At 41.4% G+C, this 16,182-nt stretch overlaps 1 protein-coding gene across 3 annotated transcripts in view; it reads left to right on the top strand.

The window, feature by feature from the left end:
• FAM114A1 (family with sequence similarity 114 member A1) overlaps nucleotides 1-15,960 on the top strand; it is a 73,644-nt gene extending 57,684 nt beyond the window's left edge. For 2 of the 3 annotated variants that reach the window (XM_032135538.2, XM_032135541.2), the window contains 5 exons: nucleotides 1,197-1,358; nucleotides 2,423-2,562; nucleotides 5,930-6,002; nucleotides 11,203-11,256; nucleotides 13,696-15,920. In XM_032135538.2, coding sequence (XP_031991429.1) covers nucleotides 1,197-1,358; nucleotides 2,423-2,562; nucleotides 5,930-6,002; nucleotides 11,203-11,256; nucleotides 13,696-13,797 — 531 coding nt within the window. In that variant the 3' untranslated portion in view covers nucleotides 13,798-15,920. Of the gene's footprint in view, nucleotides 1-1,196; nucleotides 1,359-2,422; nucleotides 2,563-5,929; nucleotides 6,003-11,202; nucleotides 11,257-13,695 lie in introns of all 3 variants that reach the window. The other variant, XM_032135537.2, reaches the window with a different exon arrangement.
• The last annotated feature ends 222 nt before the right edge of the window (nucleotides 15,961-16,182 follow it).

The following is a 16,182-nucleotide window of genomic DNA, read 5'->3' as shown; positions in this document are numbered from 1 at the left end:
AAACTGTGTGATGTTTTTCCATTCTCTCTCTCTCTCTGTCTTTCTTTCTTCTTTTTAGTAAGCAGTGGTTTGCATAGGTACTCACTTATCTAGGTGGGTGAGGAAAAGGGCAGAATGAAGAGGTGAGATGAGTAATTTCTTTATCTCTGATAGGGGTCACTGATTCTGGCAGGTCAGCGACTTGAACACAGTGGGAAATTGCCTCATTCATCTCCGTGCAGCACCTGCCACCGCTCAGAGGGGGCATGTGGTGGCTCTGAGATTCCTCTGGCTTATTTGCTTAGGGTTAAATCTTTGTCTGTAATAGAGGAAACACTGAAGCCAGTTTTGTTGGGTTTTCTCTCCCCAGATCTTCTTGCTGTTAACTTACCATTCAACACTCTGATATTTTTAACTTTGGCGTGTAAGATTTAAGGTGGGAAGTAAGTTTAGTGTAAGCCCCAAAACAACTTTTACTTAAGCAAGCAGCTTAAACTATAATGATAAAATTGGAGTGAGTCTGCCCCTTCGTTCTAAATTCAGGGAATAACAGGCAGGGGAGGAGGTTTCTGATTGTTTAATTTAGCCATGATTTTGTAGGGCACAGAGTGTGTAAACTGCACTCACGTGAAATTAAACTAGACACAGAGCAGCACCAGACCTTTCCAGCAGCGCTTCTCTTCTCCCCCTTGAGGATAGAAGACCTGTCATGAATCAAGAAACACAGAGCCCTTCTTCACCTTCCCAGCATGATACATTATTAGGTTCACGAAACATGAAGAGCTTCCTGAGATATATCAGATGAGGACATTTGCTGTAGCCGCGGCCCCATGGCTCAATTTCTAACATATATTTTTTAAAATACTATTATTCTTTTATAGATGGTCATGAAAAGTGAAAAATATACTATAGATTTTTCAGTGTGACTGTCATTTTTATTATCTGAGTATCATTTTTAAATGCTTTTTAAAGAGTCCTCAGGCCTGCATTGTTCTTTCCATACTTTCTGTTCTGTCCCTCTTTTCTACTTTATATTTACCAGAAAGCAACAACCAGGTTATCTTTTTAGGGGGTTGAAAAATTGCCCCGTCATCCTCCAAACATACAGAGATCCATTCTTGAAGGCTTAGAGACACTTGATTCTAGTCTTGGGGTTGGAATGACTTAGTTTCCATATTTGCACCATAAAAGGATTGTTTGGTTGGGGACCTCTGCAGGCCATGAAGAGGGCTCATGACTGGGTGGAAGAGGATCAAACCATGGTGTCAGTAGATGTGGCAAAAGGGTCCGAAGAAGAAACAAAGAAGGAAGAAAAGGAAGAGAAATCTCAAGACCCTCAAGAAGACAAAAAGGAGGAAAAGAGAACTAAGACCATAGAGGTAAATTTATTCTAGATTGTCCACCTACAAGGTAATAAGAGTGTGTTCATTTTATTAACAGCTTAATTTTAATTGAGGAGAGGCCATTTCTTTTTCATTTGTTCCATATTATAGAAATATAAGTAGGAATGCAATAAACACTGAAATTTCTCTATGCCAAGATAATTCATTGTTTAACGCAGATTTTGTCACTTTTCTCCATAGCTTTACAATTATAATTTAAAGGGACAAAAATCTTTAGGAACATAGTTGATTTACCTTTACAGTAGAATTTCATCTTATATGCAAATGTGTTACTATAAAATGTCTTTATGCCCCATAACTAATGAGGTAATTGAAGCCTTTAAAAAATTCACTGCCATAGCTTTTATTCTGTAATTTAATAAATTTATGTGTGCAAAATTTATATCCTGCCTATGTTCAGTAAAGGAGTTTGTAGTAACTTCATCTTACACTGAGTTTTAATTTTAAAGAAAGTAACTTTTTGGCCGGGCACGGTGATTCGTGCCTGTAATCCCAGCACTTTGGGAGGCCAAGGCAGGTGGATCACCTGAGGTCAGGAGTTTGAGACCAGCCTGACCAACCTGGTGAAACCCCGTCTCTACTAAAAATACAAAATAATAATAATAATAATTAGCAGGGTGTGGTGGCGTGTGCTTGTACTCTCAGCTACTTGGGAGGCTGCGGTATGAGAATTGCTTAAACCCGGGAGGTGGAGGTTGCAGTGATATTAGATCACTGTAAGGAAAAATATCCATTGAGCTCTGTTCATTCAGCCAGCCTTCCACACACCTTCTTTAGCACCTGCCTGTTTTGTACTCAGCATTGCTGTAAGCACTGGGGATGCAGCTGTGAACAGACTTGCCACAGCCCTGGGGGCCTTATGGCCCTTCCTGGCAGCATTATACTTAGAGTCTTAGATATGCTTGTAATCTTCAGGTTAACTATTTCGTGTTATATTTGGGGTATTTTTGAAATAATTATATCACTTCTAATGTCACAGTATTTTTTTAAAAAAGCATCTGCTCAGTAAAAAATTTCTTGCTTGTGTTTATTGATTTCAGGAAGTATACATGTTGTCCATTGAAAGTCTGGCAGAGGTAACAGCGCGCTGTATTGAGCAGCTTCATAAAGTAGCAGAATTAATTCTTCACGGACAAGAGGAGGAAAAACCAGCTCAGGACCAAGCAAAAGTTCTAATAAAGTAAGTAAATGTTACTTTAAATTCTTATTTTCCCAGTTTTATATATAGGTACCATTCAGATACACACATACACACCCACACCCTCTAAGCCACTAAAAGATTCAGATTTCTTTTTGTTTGTTTTTGTTTTTTGTTTTTTGTTTTGTTGAGATGGGATCTCGCTCTGTCACCCAGACTGGAGTGCAGTGGCATGATCATGACTCACTGCAGCCCTAAATTCCTGGGCTCACATGATCCTCCCACCTCAGTCTCCCCAGGAGTTGGGACCACAGGTGCGTGCCACCACATCCAGCTAATTTTTTAATTAATTGCAGAGACCAGGCCTGGCCGTGTTGCCCCGGCTGGTCTCGAACTCCTGAGCTCAAGCAGTCCTCCTGCCTCAGCCTTCTAAAATGCTATGATTACGGGCATGAGCCACCATACCTGGCCAAAGATTCAAATTTCAAGTCAACCAATTCCATTGTTCTATGGTCATCTTAAGAAATAAGGATTTTTTTTTTTTTTTTTTGGAGACAGAGTCTTGCTCTGTCACCAGGTTGGAGTACAGTGCCATGATCTCAACTCATTGCAACCTCTGCCTCCCAGGTTCAAGTGATTCTCCTGCCTCAGCCTCCCAAGTAGCTGGGATTACAGGCGCGCACCACCACATCCAGCTGATTTTTGTATTTTTAGTAGAGACGGGTTTTCACCATGTTGGCCAGGATGGTCTCCATCTCTTGACCTTGTGATCTGCCCGCCTCAGCCTCCCAAAGTGCTGGGATTACACTCATGAGCAACCACGCCCAGCCAGAAATAAGGATTTCTTTAACAAATGCATTATGTTAGCAAGAAGAAGACTTAACTAGCCATTCTAGGAATTATTTATGAAGAGATTTAAAGGAAAACACACTAAATCATTTCATGAGGCATGAAACTGCTTATTTAATAGATCAAAGTCTTAGAAGTAAAACCTTCTGAGGGTAATTACATTTTCAACATATACATGAATAGAGAAAGGACACTTTAATGTAACTTCTAGCTAGATTCACGAAATAGACAAATACACTCCACTGCTCCTGGGGACTTATACCAGCTCTCCATGTTCCGAACTCTGGTGATAATGGTCACTAATATTAACCAGTTCACTGTGGGTTGTATGTGTGCACCTATGTGTTGTCCTATATCATGTTCTTCAATAAATAATAGCTATTATCATTAGTTTATTAAGTAAAATTAAAATATATGTAACATATATGAATATGCAATCTAGTGAGTATACATGAAAATAGTCGATATGGAGCATTCATGAAAATAGTTGGCATGGAGCTGAAAAATAAGCCTTTAACTTTTATGCACATGACTGTATACTGTGATGTGGAAAATTAACATAGGCCTAAGTACCCTCGTGTTATTAGACAGACACAGGAGCCAAAATAGAGCCCCTGAAAATATCCAAGGATGGAAAAACACAGGTCTCAGCACATTCAATTTACTAGCTAACTAGTCTTTGCTTATCACTGCTTCGGCATTGTCGGTTGGGGAGGAAGTTTTTAGTGGAAAGATCTTCCAAAAAGTCAGCATTAGTGTCTTTGTACTGGCGGCATTTTTCCTCACTTGTAAAGATCTGTCATCTAGTCTAGATTTCCATATCTAAGAATATAAAAATCAAAATTATTATAAGAACCACAGAATCCCCACCTTAATATTCCTAGAAAGAATATGCACTTGCCTAAACATTTAGAAGGAAGAGGAAAGGACAAAGTCAGGGAAGCTGAAAATGCTGAGGACAATCTGTAGGTACTGGTTTATCTTTGCAGTACTAATTGGAAAGAAGAGGGCCAAAGTTCAGAAGCCCCTAGGTATGGAAAACAACCTTACTCTTTGCTCCTTTCTGATTCCCAGCCCTGATTGTCCTGACCTTACCAAGCTGCACCCAGTCCCTGACTTGTCTGTACAATAAGTGCCTCCCCACCCACCTGCCCAACAACATAGGCTGAATGGCTCTGGGATATCTCCTGGATTTACTCTTGACCCCTTCTGCAGACAAGTTTTGGATGGATGGGTGGGTGGGTGGATGGATGGATGGATGGATGGGTGGATATAGCTCATAAAACCTATATATATTAGAGAAGACCTCTTTTATCAAAGCAAAACTTACCTCTACTGACTTTACTAGATCTTTTAACATACAAGATTCTTAAGTTGGGGTTATAATTTTTTCCACAACATTTTAATCACTATTCATGAGAGCTGTATGCACTAACTGATAGAAAAATATCAGACATTACCTACATTATTAGGTAATTAGATTGTTTTCAGGTTTTGTCATCATCCATAGTGTTAGGATAAATGTTGTTTTTGTTAAATATTTGTGTGTATCTTGCATTATGTTCTTGGGATAAAGTTCTAGAAGTGGAATGCCTAGCATAAACTCGGAATTTTGATGTCAGTATTAAAAACATATTCTACATATTCTATGGGATCTTTACTTTGAAGCATATAATAAAAACATAATCAAGCTATCTAGAGACACCTGAGTTTGAATCCCTCCTCTCCTGCATGTCCTAAGCGGGTTACCTAACTTTCTTACTTTTTTTTTTTTTTTTAAGACAGAGTTTTGCTCTTGTTGCCCAGGCTGGAGTGCAATGGCGTGATCTCGGCTCACTGCAACCTCCACCTCCTGGCTTCAAGTGATTTTCCTGCCTCAGCCTCCCAAGTAGCTGAGATTACAGGCGCCTGCCACCATGTCCAGCTAATTTTTTGGTATTTTTAGTAGAGACAGGGTTTTACTATGTTGGTCAGGCTGGTCTTGAACTCCTGACCTCCGGTGATCCACCCACCTCGGCCTCCCACAGCTGAGATTACAGGCGTGAGCCACTGTTCCCCGGCCACCTAACTTTCTTAAATGTCTGATTTTCCATCTATATAAAATGGAAATAATAACATAACCCATAAGGTCACTCTGAGGATTAAATATGATTAGGCACATAAAAGTGCTTAACGTAGTGTCTCAGTGAATGTTCATGATTGTTTTGAAATGACCAAAAAGGTGGAAACCAGCCATCTGGCCAGAGTGTATACCTCTACACATGTGGAGCCCAAGCCTGGCATTTTCCTGCACATGGTTTTGATTCTAAAAGAGGTCAAGTGAGTTGGATGATTATTCTTTAATTAAGCGTGGAAAGAAAACCAGGATTAGTTTAAACTGTGATTGCGAATCACGAAGATGATTAAGGAAAACCGTCTGACTGCACATTTCTGTAGAGCATCTTCAAGCGTGTGTGGCATTCTTTTAAATGTCATACTGAATTAATATCAGAAATGGTCATGACAGTTAAATTATTTTACCTTATTGAAAACATCCAAGCCTTTTTTTTTCTTCTTTCAGATTAACTACTGCAATGTGCAATGAAGTGGCCTCCTTATCAAAGAAGTTTACGAATTCTTTAACCACTGTTGGGGTAAGATTACAGTCTTGATTTTTTTTCACCCTTTTTAAGGGAAGTATGTCTGTGAGGTGCTGTGAGGAAATGTGGAGATGCAGCGCCTTCTTTAGTAGCTCCATAAAACTGAAGCTATGCCATGATGTAAGCTAAAGTCAGGCCAAGAGCAACTTCTCTAAGGACAGGCAGCTTAGGACTCTCCTGACTGGGTTCTAGCCTTGAATCTGCCACTTCGGTCTTCCAAGATGTTGGGTGAGTCAGTTTTCAAAACTCTGTGGACATCATTTCTTTTATTTGTTTGTTTGTTTGGTTTTGGTTTTTTTGTTTGTTTGGTTGGTTTTTGGTTTTTTTGTTTTGTTTTGTTTTGTTTTGAGACAGAGTTTTGCTGTGGTGCCCAGGCTGGAGTGCAGTGGCACGATCTCTGCTCACTGCAAGTTCTGCCTCCCGGGCTCACGCCGTTCTCCTGCCTCAGCCTCCCTAGTAGCTGGGACTACAGGAGCCTGCCACCGCACCCGGATAATTTTTTTGTATTTTTAGTAGAGACAGGGTTTCACCGTGTTAGCCAGGATGGTCTCGATCTCCTGACCTCATGATCCACCCACCTCAGCCCTGCAAAGTGTTGGGATTGCAGGCGTGAGCCACCATGCCCAGCCTGTTTGTTTTTTTTAAAGTGTCAGATGAAAGTTCCTTTTATTACTTAATATCTGTGATATATGTAATTCAGAATCTGTTAAAATTATTAATTTTGAATATTCTCATTCACTGTTGCCCTCAGAGCCTATTTTATAAGCCATGCAAGATAAGAGTTTTCTTTTTCCTTTTTCTTTTTTTTTTTTTTTGAGACCGAGTCTTGCCCTATCACCCAGTCTGGAGTGCAGTGGCACAATCTCGGCTCACTGCAGCCTCCACCTCCTGAGTAGAAGCGATTCTCCTGCCTCAGCCTCCAAAATAGTTGGGATTACAGGCACACGCCACCAGGCCCAGCTAATTTTTGTATTTTTAGTAGAGATGGGGTTTCACCATGTTGGCCAGGCTGGTCTTAAACTCCTGACCTAGTGATCCACCTGCCTCGGCCTCCCAAACTGCTGGATTACAGGCATGAGCCACCACGCCCGGCAGAGATAAGAGTTTTCTTTGCTTCATCGTGGCACTTGACTTTAACCAAAAGAAAAAAATGTTACTGATTGGCTCAAGTGTTTCTATTCTCAGGGTAACAAGTCTGAAAGGCTCAGCATTCACTTGGAGGTGTGGCCTCTGGTTATTTTCTTTGGAAATCAGTCATGTTATATAGCTTCACCTTAGTGGGCCCAGAGAAAAGTGGAAAATATTGCCTTTCATCTTCCTGTTTTTTTCCTTTGAAACCCTGGATGCAAAGTGATGTGCTCCATGAGAAACAGCAGGTTTACTTCCTATTCTAATTAGGTTGTTTTCTTGGTTTCAAGTATATTAGTTTCCTAGGGCTGCTCTAACAAAGTACCATAAACTGGGTTATTTTCTCGTGGTTCTGCAGGCTAGACGTCTGAAAACAAGGTGGTATCAGGGCCTTGATCTCTCCAAAGCCTCTAGGATTCTTCCTTGCTTCTTCCAGCTTCTGGTAGCCCCAGGTGTTCCTTGGCTTGTGGCTGCAAAACTCCAGTCTCTCTCTCTGTGTCTTGACATGGCTGCTTTCTCCCTGTGTCTCCACATCACCTTCCCTCCATGCGTGTCTGTGTCCAGATTTCCCTCTGCTTATAAGGACACCAGGCCTATTGGGTTAGAGCATGACCAATATGACCTCATGCTAACTTATCACACCAGCAACAACCCTATCTCCAAATAAGGTCACAGTCTGAGGTGCTGGGGGTTAGGACTTCAATATGTCTTTTTGCAGGGGACACAATTCAAACCATACCAGGAAGCAACAGAAACACATTCTAAAAAATTTAGACAGAAAGGAGGCTTTATGAAAGGCAGTGGGGGAAATGAACCGCTGTGGGGACCCAGCACCAGAGCTCATGCACACTCTTTTTTTATTTTTTGAAACTGTGTCTCACTCTGTTGCCCAGGCTGGAGTGCAGTGGCGCGATCTCGGCTCACTGCAGCCTCCGCCTCCCAAGTTCAAGCGATTCTCATGCCTCAGCCTCCTGAGTAGCTGGGATTACAGGCATGGGCCACCACTCCCAGCTAATTTTTTTGTATTTTTAGTGCAGACAGGGTTTCACCATGTTGGCCAGGCTGGTCTCAAACCACTGACCTCAGGTGCTCCACCTGCCTCAGCCTCCCAAAGTGCTGGGATTACAGGTGTGAGCCACTGCGCCCGGCCTACACATACTCTCTCTAAAGTACTGCTATTAATGTGACTCAGTGACAGCAGTTCCTAACCCTGTGTCTTTCCATTCAAATTCCTGGTTCCTGGGTAAAAAGGTTTGAATAGCTCATCAGCATGGGTCACACGTCCACCTTGGCTTCACTCAGCACCAACTGGGGACAGTGTCTCATTGTGCAGACCTGCAGACCTCCCTGGCTTCTGGGACATGCCTCCTCCTCCTCCTCAGGCCAAGAGCATTTCTCAAAAGATGAGAAATGACCATGGACCTGGCTGTCACCCAAAAAGACGCCTGTCCCCCACACTTCTGTCAGTGACTCTGTGAACAAGGGGTGAGCTACGCACTGCCTATTCATTCTGCCGTCAAGAAATCTGACCTGCTTCTCCTATTTTGTGAAACAGCACCTTTTATGTTTGTCTAATTTCAGGCCTTCAGCAATAGAGCTTCACTGTATACAAGCAGAATGACAAGGGAGGTGGAAGCTCATTGATACGATAGGCTGGACAAAATGCATTTGCACCCTCAGTGTGGTCCAAGTTACCTGATGTCCATGGACTTTGATATAAACACTAGGCTTGCAGAGAGGTGTGAGGTCTTAATCATGATGGAATAGCCTTGGTGATGCCGGTTCCTAAGGCTCTATTGCACCCTCTTGTCACCCTTTTCACAGTTTACTAGGTGAGGAAACTGAGGCCCGGAGGGGTGAATTGATTCACTCAAGTCTCTCAGTAGATCTCCTAATTCCTAGTTGGTTATCCACCAGATACATCAGATAGATACCAACTCTTTGGTTCTCTGTGTTTGTTTAGGCTTGAGAGTGTGAATGTCTGTGTGCATGTTTGTGTGTAATATATTTTGCATAATATGTGTTAAATATTAATTTACCTAGTAGTATTCATGGTATTGCTTTCCATTCCTTCTGCATATTGTATCCCAGCGCAGTGATTCTCAAACTTAAGGTGCACACGGATCAGTTGGAGATGTTGTTAAAATGAAGATTCTTATTCAATAGGTCTGGGATGAGGCTGAGATTCTGTATTTCTAGTAAGCAGTCAGGTGATGACAATGTTCCTGATCCATGGCCCATATTTTATGTAGCAAGGCTGTGGCAGATGGCTGTGCACTTGAACTTTTATATATATATATATACACACACGTACAAGTGTTTGCATGAACAAAATCGGGACCACACAGGTTATCATTATGGGGAAGAAAAACCTGAATCTAAAATAGAATTTAGAAAGACAATCTCACCACAACAATACCTCTGATCTTGTGCTGTGATGAATCATTTACATCAAGTCAGTGTTTCTGTTCGCTAAAGCAGCCATTATTCATAACTTGAAGTTAATGAGTGTATATTGCTCTCTAGACTCTATTTAAATTGCTTGCACACCTCATTGATTCTGAAAACCAATGTCATCTTATTGCCCTCATTTGATTATATTTTAGAGGTTTATTGATAATCAAATAAACATGAAAGCAAATACCATAATGGATTTTCTGGTTACTTACTAAAATGACTGGGTTTTTAAAGAGGTTTCTCCCAAGGCTCCATTATGATTTCCCCAGGAAGACATTACTTCACCCTCAGCAGAGTAACTTCAATGAAAGTGGGCTGCTCTGGGAAGATATATTTAATTTATGTATTTTTGTTTACTCTGAACTCTTCCAGGTACTGTAAGAGAAGCTGACTTATTAAGATTGCATCCTCTCTCTCTCCAATCCCTTTAATGGTTTATGGTCTAAGAGTAGACTGAACTCTTAGATAGAGAAGACTATTGATTGATAGACCAATAGCATAAGCAAAGATAATGATACCAACTCTGCCTTTCACTTTCATTTTTTTTTTTCGATGGAGTCTCACTGTGTCACCCAGGTTGGAGTGCAATGGTGCGATCTCGGCTCACTGCAACCTCTGCCTCCTGAGTTCAAGCAATTCTCCTGCCTCAGCCTCCTGAGTAGCTGGGATTACAGGCACTTACCACCATGCCCAGCTAATTTTTTTGTATTTTTAGTAGAGACAGGGTTTCGCCATGTTGGCCAGGCTGATCTCAAATTCCTGACCTCAGGTGATCCATCCACCTCGGCCTCTCAAAGTTCTGGGACTGCAGGCTTGAGCCACCACACCTGGCCTGCGTTTCATTTTTTGAGCCCCTGCTTTATACCAGGCACTGTACTCTGTGCTTTATATATATTTGCATTTTTCAAATGTGGATCTGCAGACCTGTTTTCAAGTTATATTTAAGAATGTCTTAATTTTGCTGCTCATCTAGAAGATGCCCTATAACCAAGTTCCTATGTTTGCATTTAAAAGAAGAAAGAAAGAAAAAAAAAGAGTAGGCCAGGGCTTAGACTAGGTTAGGTGAGTGAGGGACTTAACTCACCTGCAAAATGGAAGGGGGCCCAAAAAGGAAACAGAGAAAAACCTCAGGAATCTAGATAGATATTTTAATGAAATATATTTTAAAATAAAAGTACCAAAATATTATGATCATCAAAATATCAAAATTTTAAGTAAAGACAGCGTCCACTCTGCCTACACAACTCAACCTCCCTCACTTCACTCTTATCCCAGATCTGCTACAAAATTTACATAGTGAAAAGGGTCTCGGTTTCAATTTCTAGCTATGTGACCTTAAACAAGTTACTCAACCTTTCTGATCCCTATTCTCTCCTCTTTAAATTGGGATTATCATGATACCTGCCTACCTCCTAGGATTTCTGTTGCAATTAAATGAGACTAAAAAGGTGCAGCAGCAGGTATGAAGCCTGGTCTGTAGGAAGCATTCTGCTTCCCCTCCTCTTCCTCTGCAAGAGATCCCTCAATAAAGCCAGTGTATTACATTTTACGCGGCAAGCCTTGTAGTATGAGCACCTAATCTGTCAATTTCATACTTCTGATTCCACAGAGCAAGAAGAAGGCCGAGGTCCTTAACCCCATGATCAGTAGTGTATTGTTAGAGGTAAGTGGTCTCTGGAGAGAAAGTGCTTCTGAATCAAAGTAAATGTTAGAACTACTTTTTTTTTTTTTTTGCCTTTCTCCCCCACAGCAAATGTTATTGCAATTCTGAATCTCATCATCAAGTCTTTTTTGAGTAAATTTGTGTAGCTCAACCAGCTGTAAATCCTCTGATGAAGCAACAATACCTAATTTTCAAGAATTCCTGATTATAAAAAGAAATGCTAAGCTTGCATGTTATTTCTGTCACTGTTTCCTCCAGCAGTAGCAGATTTCTGCTGCCAAATTTGACACTAGATTTAACACTATGATTATTGGTTGCAATGAGGGGTTATTGCTCATCGGTGATTTTCATAAAAATGGGCACTTCCTTCGATTTAGAATAACCTTTGGTTTAGCTGGGTCTAATCTCCAAGCTGGCAACAATGACAAGGAGAATGTTTAGCCTATGCCCAGTCAATGACAAGGGGCACCATCCTCTGTGACTTCTCACTCTGTGGCCTGCCCACTCACTAGGACTTTGCAGCATCAGTTGTGTTGATATAAAGCTGCCCCAACCAACACTGCTGGGTCTTTGCCAGAAACAGTAGCCTAAGAGAGAAGAAAAGAGGTCCAGGAAGAACTCTCATTCTTGAATCATAGGCACTGTGTTCTACCTGTAGAGGAAAGGTAGAAGACTGGTAGAGGAAAATCTTCTGTTAGGGGCTAAACTGTAAGTAACAGCCACAGGGCACCCAGCTGAAGGCACAAGGTGTTAACAAGCTGAGTTTGAACATGGGCAATGCATATATCATAGGATTTTGCTTTCTGAAGAGGCTGTCCATTGCAAAATTTGGAAATTACAAAAGTTCAGGAGGGCTACTGTGTTAGTCCAATTTCACACTGCTGATAAAGACATACCCGAGACTGGGCAATTTACAAAAGAAAGAAATTTAATGGACTCACAATTCCACATGGCTGGGGAGGCCTCACAGTCATGGCGGTAGGTGAAAGGCACATCTCACATGGCTGCAGACAAGAGAAGAGAGCTTCTGCAGAGAAACCCCTTTATAAAACCATCAGATCTCATGAGACTTACTCACTATCATGAGAATAGCATGGGAAAGACCTGCCCCCATGATTCAATTACCTCCCACCAGTTCCCTCCCACAACATGTGGAAACTGTGGGACTTAAAATTCAAGATGAGATTTGGGTGGTGACACAGCCAAACCACATCAGTTACCTATATATTTATAGCATTGTTTTGGGGACTTGTGCCTTACTGTTAAGGAAAATGACAAAGGTACAGAAGTAACTAAGTGATGGCACTGAATATTATTGTTTAGGATGCAGCCGCACAGTGGGATGGCATCAGCCAGAAGGAATAGGAGCTGTAGGGGCAGGTCTTGGAGGGACAGGCATAGCTAAGAGACAACCCTGGCAGTCAGAGGCAGAATGTGGTACAAGAAAAATCTCTCCCTTGACCACTCAGAAGGCATGAAATTAACTTACCATTTCAGGTATGAGAAATATGAGGTCAAATATTTTTTCCGTTTCCCCAATAGATGTTTTCACATGTTTTAGTTACCCTAACCTTTAAATGGCCTCTCCATCCAATACTGTGTGTTAGTGCACCACAAAACAGGAATAATAATGTCAGCTATCCCAACCAAACATAAAGTACCATGCATAGGGGGATAACAGTGTTCAAGTTTGCCATGAATAACTGCCCAATAGTATCTCCAGTTAGCTTTATGTTGACCATTCTTGCTTATCTATCTGTAGGGTAGGAGAAACTGAGCTCCTTCATACAGTGTTTTTGTGTTATTTCAGGGCAGTAGGGTTGATCTGGGAAAGGGATAGATAAGACAGGACATACCCTGGGCCAAGAAAGTACACACACTGATGGATCTTAAAAGTCCATAGAAGTGACTCACGCCTGTAATCCCAGCACTTTGGGAGGCCGAGGTGGGCGGATCACGAGGTCAGGAGATCAAGACCATCCTGGCCAACATGGTGAAACCCTGTCTCTACTAAAATACAAAAAAATTGGCTGGGCATGGTGGTGCATGCCTGTAGTCTCAGCTACTCGAGAGGCTGAAGCAGGGGAATCATTGAACCTGGGAGGTGGAAGTTGCAGTGAGCCAAGATCGTGCCTCTGAACTCCAGCCTGGCAACAGAGCAAGACTCCGTCCAAAAAAAAAAAAAAAAAAAAAAATCCGTGAAAATGATTTGCCTCATTTTGAGTGAATTATTCTCTCTGTTAGTATAGATAATTGAGAGCTGGACATGCCCCATCCAAAAGCATGCTTTAAGCACTTGCTTTAAGCACCAATATTGCAAGATAAATATAATCCAATATTGGGGGGTGGGTTGAAGAGTGGGAACATTATCCAATTGGAAGTATCGTCAAGGTTGAACTATGAAAATAACCCTTCAACCTCATTTTTCTCCTCTCGCAGGGCTGCAACAGCACGACTTACATACAGGATGCCTTCCAGCTGCTGCTGCCTGTTCTGCAGGTCTCACATATCCAGACCAGTTGTTTGAAAGCACAGCCGTGACCTGGCCAGACTCCATCTAGTTAAAGGAGACAGCTGGCCGCCTTGCCTCAATATGTACCATTTAAGGGGATGTTCTCTGTGCACCTGGCCACAGACATCCATTTGAGGACACTACAAGCAATTTTGCACAGACAATATTGAGAATGCAAATTTAGAGAGAGTTATCATTTCTCTCAATGTGTATAATTGTTTTTACAAACAATTGTGTTTTCTTTATGTTAATTTAAACTTACACGGCTTATATTGAAAATTTCCTTTCATCTGAAATTTATTTACAAATATTCGTGTTCATTTTCCTGGTTAAGCATGCTATATTTAGAAATTCATGGGCAGACCTTAGACTTTTTTTTAATCCTTTAAGTTTCAACCTTTAAATGTTCCATTCTTATAGTATTACTTTAAATCAATTCTAAAACTGAACTTTGTTTTGTTACATAAATGTCGCAGGCAAAAATAACACTACTTATAGATTTTACCTATTATGGTAAAAAAAGGAACATATTGTCATTCTTTTTTTTTTTTTTGAGACAGAGTCTCACTCTGCCGCCAGGCTGCAGTGTGTTGGCGTAATCTCAGCTCACTGCAACCTCCGCCTCCTGGGTTCAAGCAATTCTCCTGCCTCAGCCTCCTGAGTAGCTGGGACTACAGGCGTGTGCCACCATGCCCAGCCAATTTTTTTTGTATTTTTAGTAGAGACGGGGTTTCACCATGTTGGCCAGGATGGTCTCAATCTCCTGACCTCGTGATCCGCCCGCCTCGGCCTCCCAAAGTGCTGGGATTACAGGCTTGAGCCACCGCACCCAGCCAGTCATTCATTCTTGCAACAAGCATTTATTGAGCACCTACTGTGTGCTCACAGTAAAGAAACATGATCTTATCCCAGTAGAGGTAGATATTCTGAAAGAGAATAATTCTTAAACTGCTTAAAACAGGGGTCCCCACTCCCAGGCCACAGACCAGTACCAGTCCGTGGCACTGGTTAGGAACCAGGCCACACAGCAGGGGGTGAGCGGTGGGTGAGTGAGCACAGCTTCATCTGTATTTACAGCTGCTCCCCATAGCTTGCATTACTGCCTGAGCTCTGCCTCCTGTCAGGTCAGCAGCAGCGTTAGAGTCCCATGGGAGTGCGAACCTTGTTGTGAACTGCACATGCGAGGGATCTAGGTTGTGTGCTCCTTATGAGAATCTAATGCCTGATGAATCTAATGCCTCAAGATTTGAGGCCGAATAGTTTCGTGCCGAAACCATCCCCCACCCCCATCCCACTACCCCGAGTCCATGAAAAAATTGTCTTCCATGAAACCGGTCCCTGATACCAGAAAGGTTGGGGACCACTGGCTTAAAATACCAATAAATTTTTGAACCTTAAAAACTTTGAAGAATAAGGTAAATTGGTGTTTTATTTAATGTCCTACTCTTTGTTGCATTTCCTATACTCTTTACACTACTTTATCCCAAACTATATATATGAGGTGAAAATATATATATGAAAAGGGATACTAAAGAATATTTAGTTTAAAATTAATTTCTTATGATCATGAGCACATGATGGCATAATTACAAAGCTTGGAAGTATTCAAATAGAAAATCAAAAGTGTTTCAATACAGTAGAATCCCAGAACTGCCTTTTAAAATCACTTCACAGATCACACTCGCTGGTGGCAAATATCATCATCATTGCTAAAGGACAGAAAATACTGATGTGTGTTTTAACTAACTGGTACATTGATCCATGGGAGGCTGCACAGAAGACCCTGCAGCCAGGAGGGGCATTGTCAGTGGCTGAGCTCCACGCCTTCATTGCAGCTGCGTGTTCTATAGCATACACCTGCTTCACAGCCCTGTGGACGTCCCTACAGGCACTGTCATGTGAAGCCTTGCCTAGTAGCTCTCTCCAGGGCAAATGAAGCTGACAGTTTTGCAAGGTGGAAACCTCTTACTCACATTTGCTTTGATTCCCCGATGGAGTAGACTGCCTTTGTTCCATACAGGCAAAGTAGGGATATTTTAATATCATCCTACTTCTTATTAGCATTTTATTTGTCAATGTACTGTATTTCATTTGTATGTCTCCTGAAACATGCAAATAGAAAACATAAGAACACTTTATGTACAATCTGGAAAAAAATTACCTGAGAAATCAATTAAAGATTTTTCCCCTTTTCTGATTGCCAGAAATGTTTTTGTTATTAAGTCTAGAGAATGATTAACTGATGAAAATGCTGCATTCACCTCTTCATCAATTTTAGACTTTTTATGTGTGGAGCAGAGGAAATGATTTAGATTTACAATTTCTTCACATCAGTTTTTTGTTGTTTTTTGTTGTTGTTGTTTTGTTTTTTGCATCAGATGGGTTTAGATATTAAGCGGAAATGTAAAAGAGAA

The sequence above is a fragment of the Hylobates moloch genome, unplaced genomic scaffold (assembly GCF_009828535.3).
Source record: "Hylobates moloch isolate HMO894 unplaced genomic scaffold, HMol_V3 SCAFFOLD_17, whole genome shotgun sequence".
NCBI classification, from domain to species: domain Eukaryota; kingdom Metazoa; phylum Chordata; class Mammalia; order Primates; family Hylobatidae; genus Hylobates; species Hylobates moloch.
The sequence above is the reverse complement of the archived record's forward strand: the minus strand, read 5'-3'. Positions and strand labels throughout refer to the sequence as shown.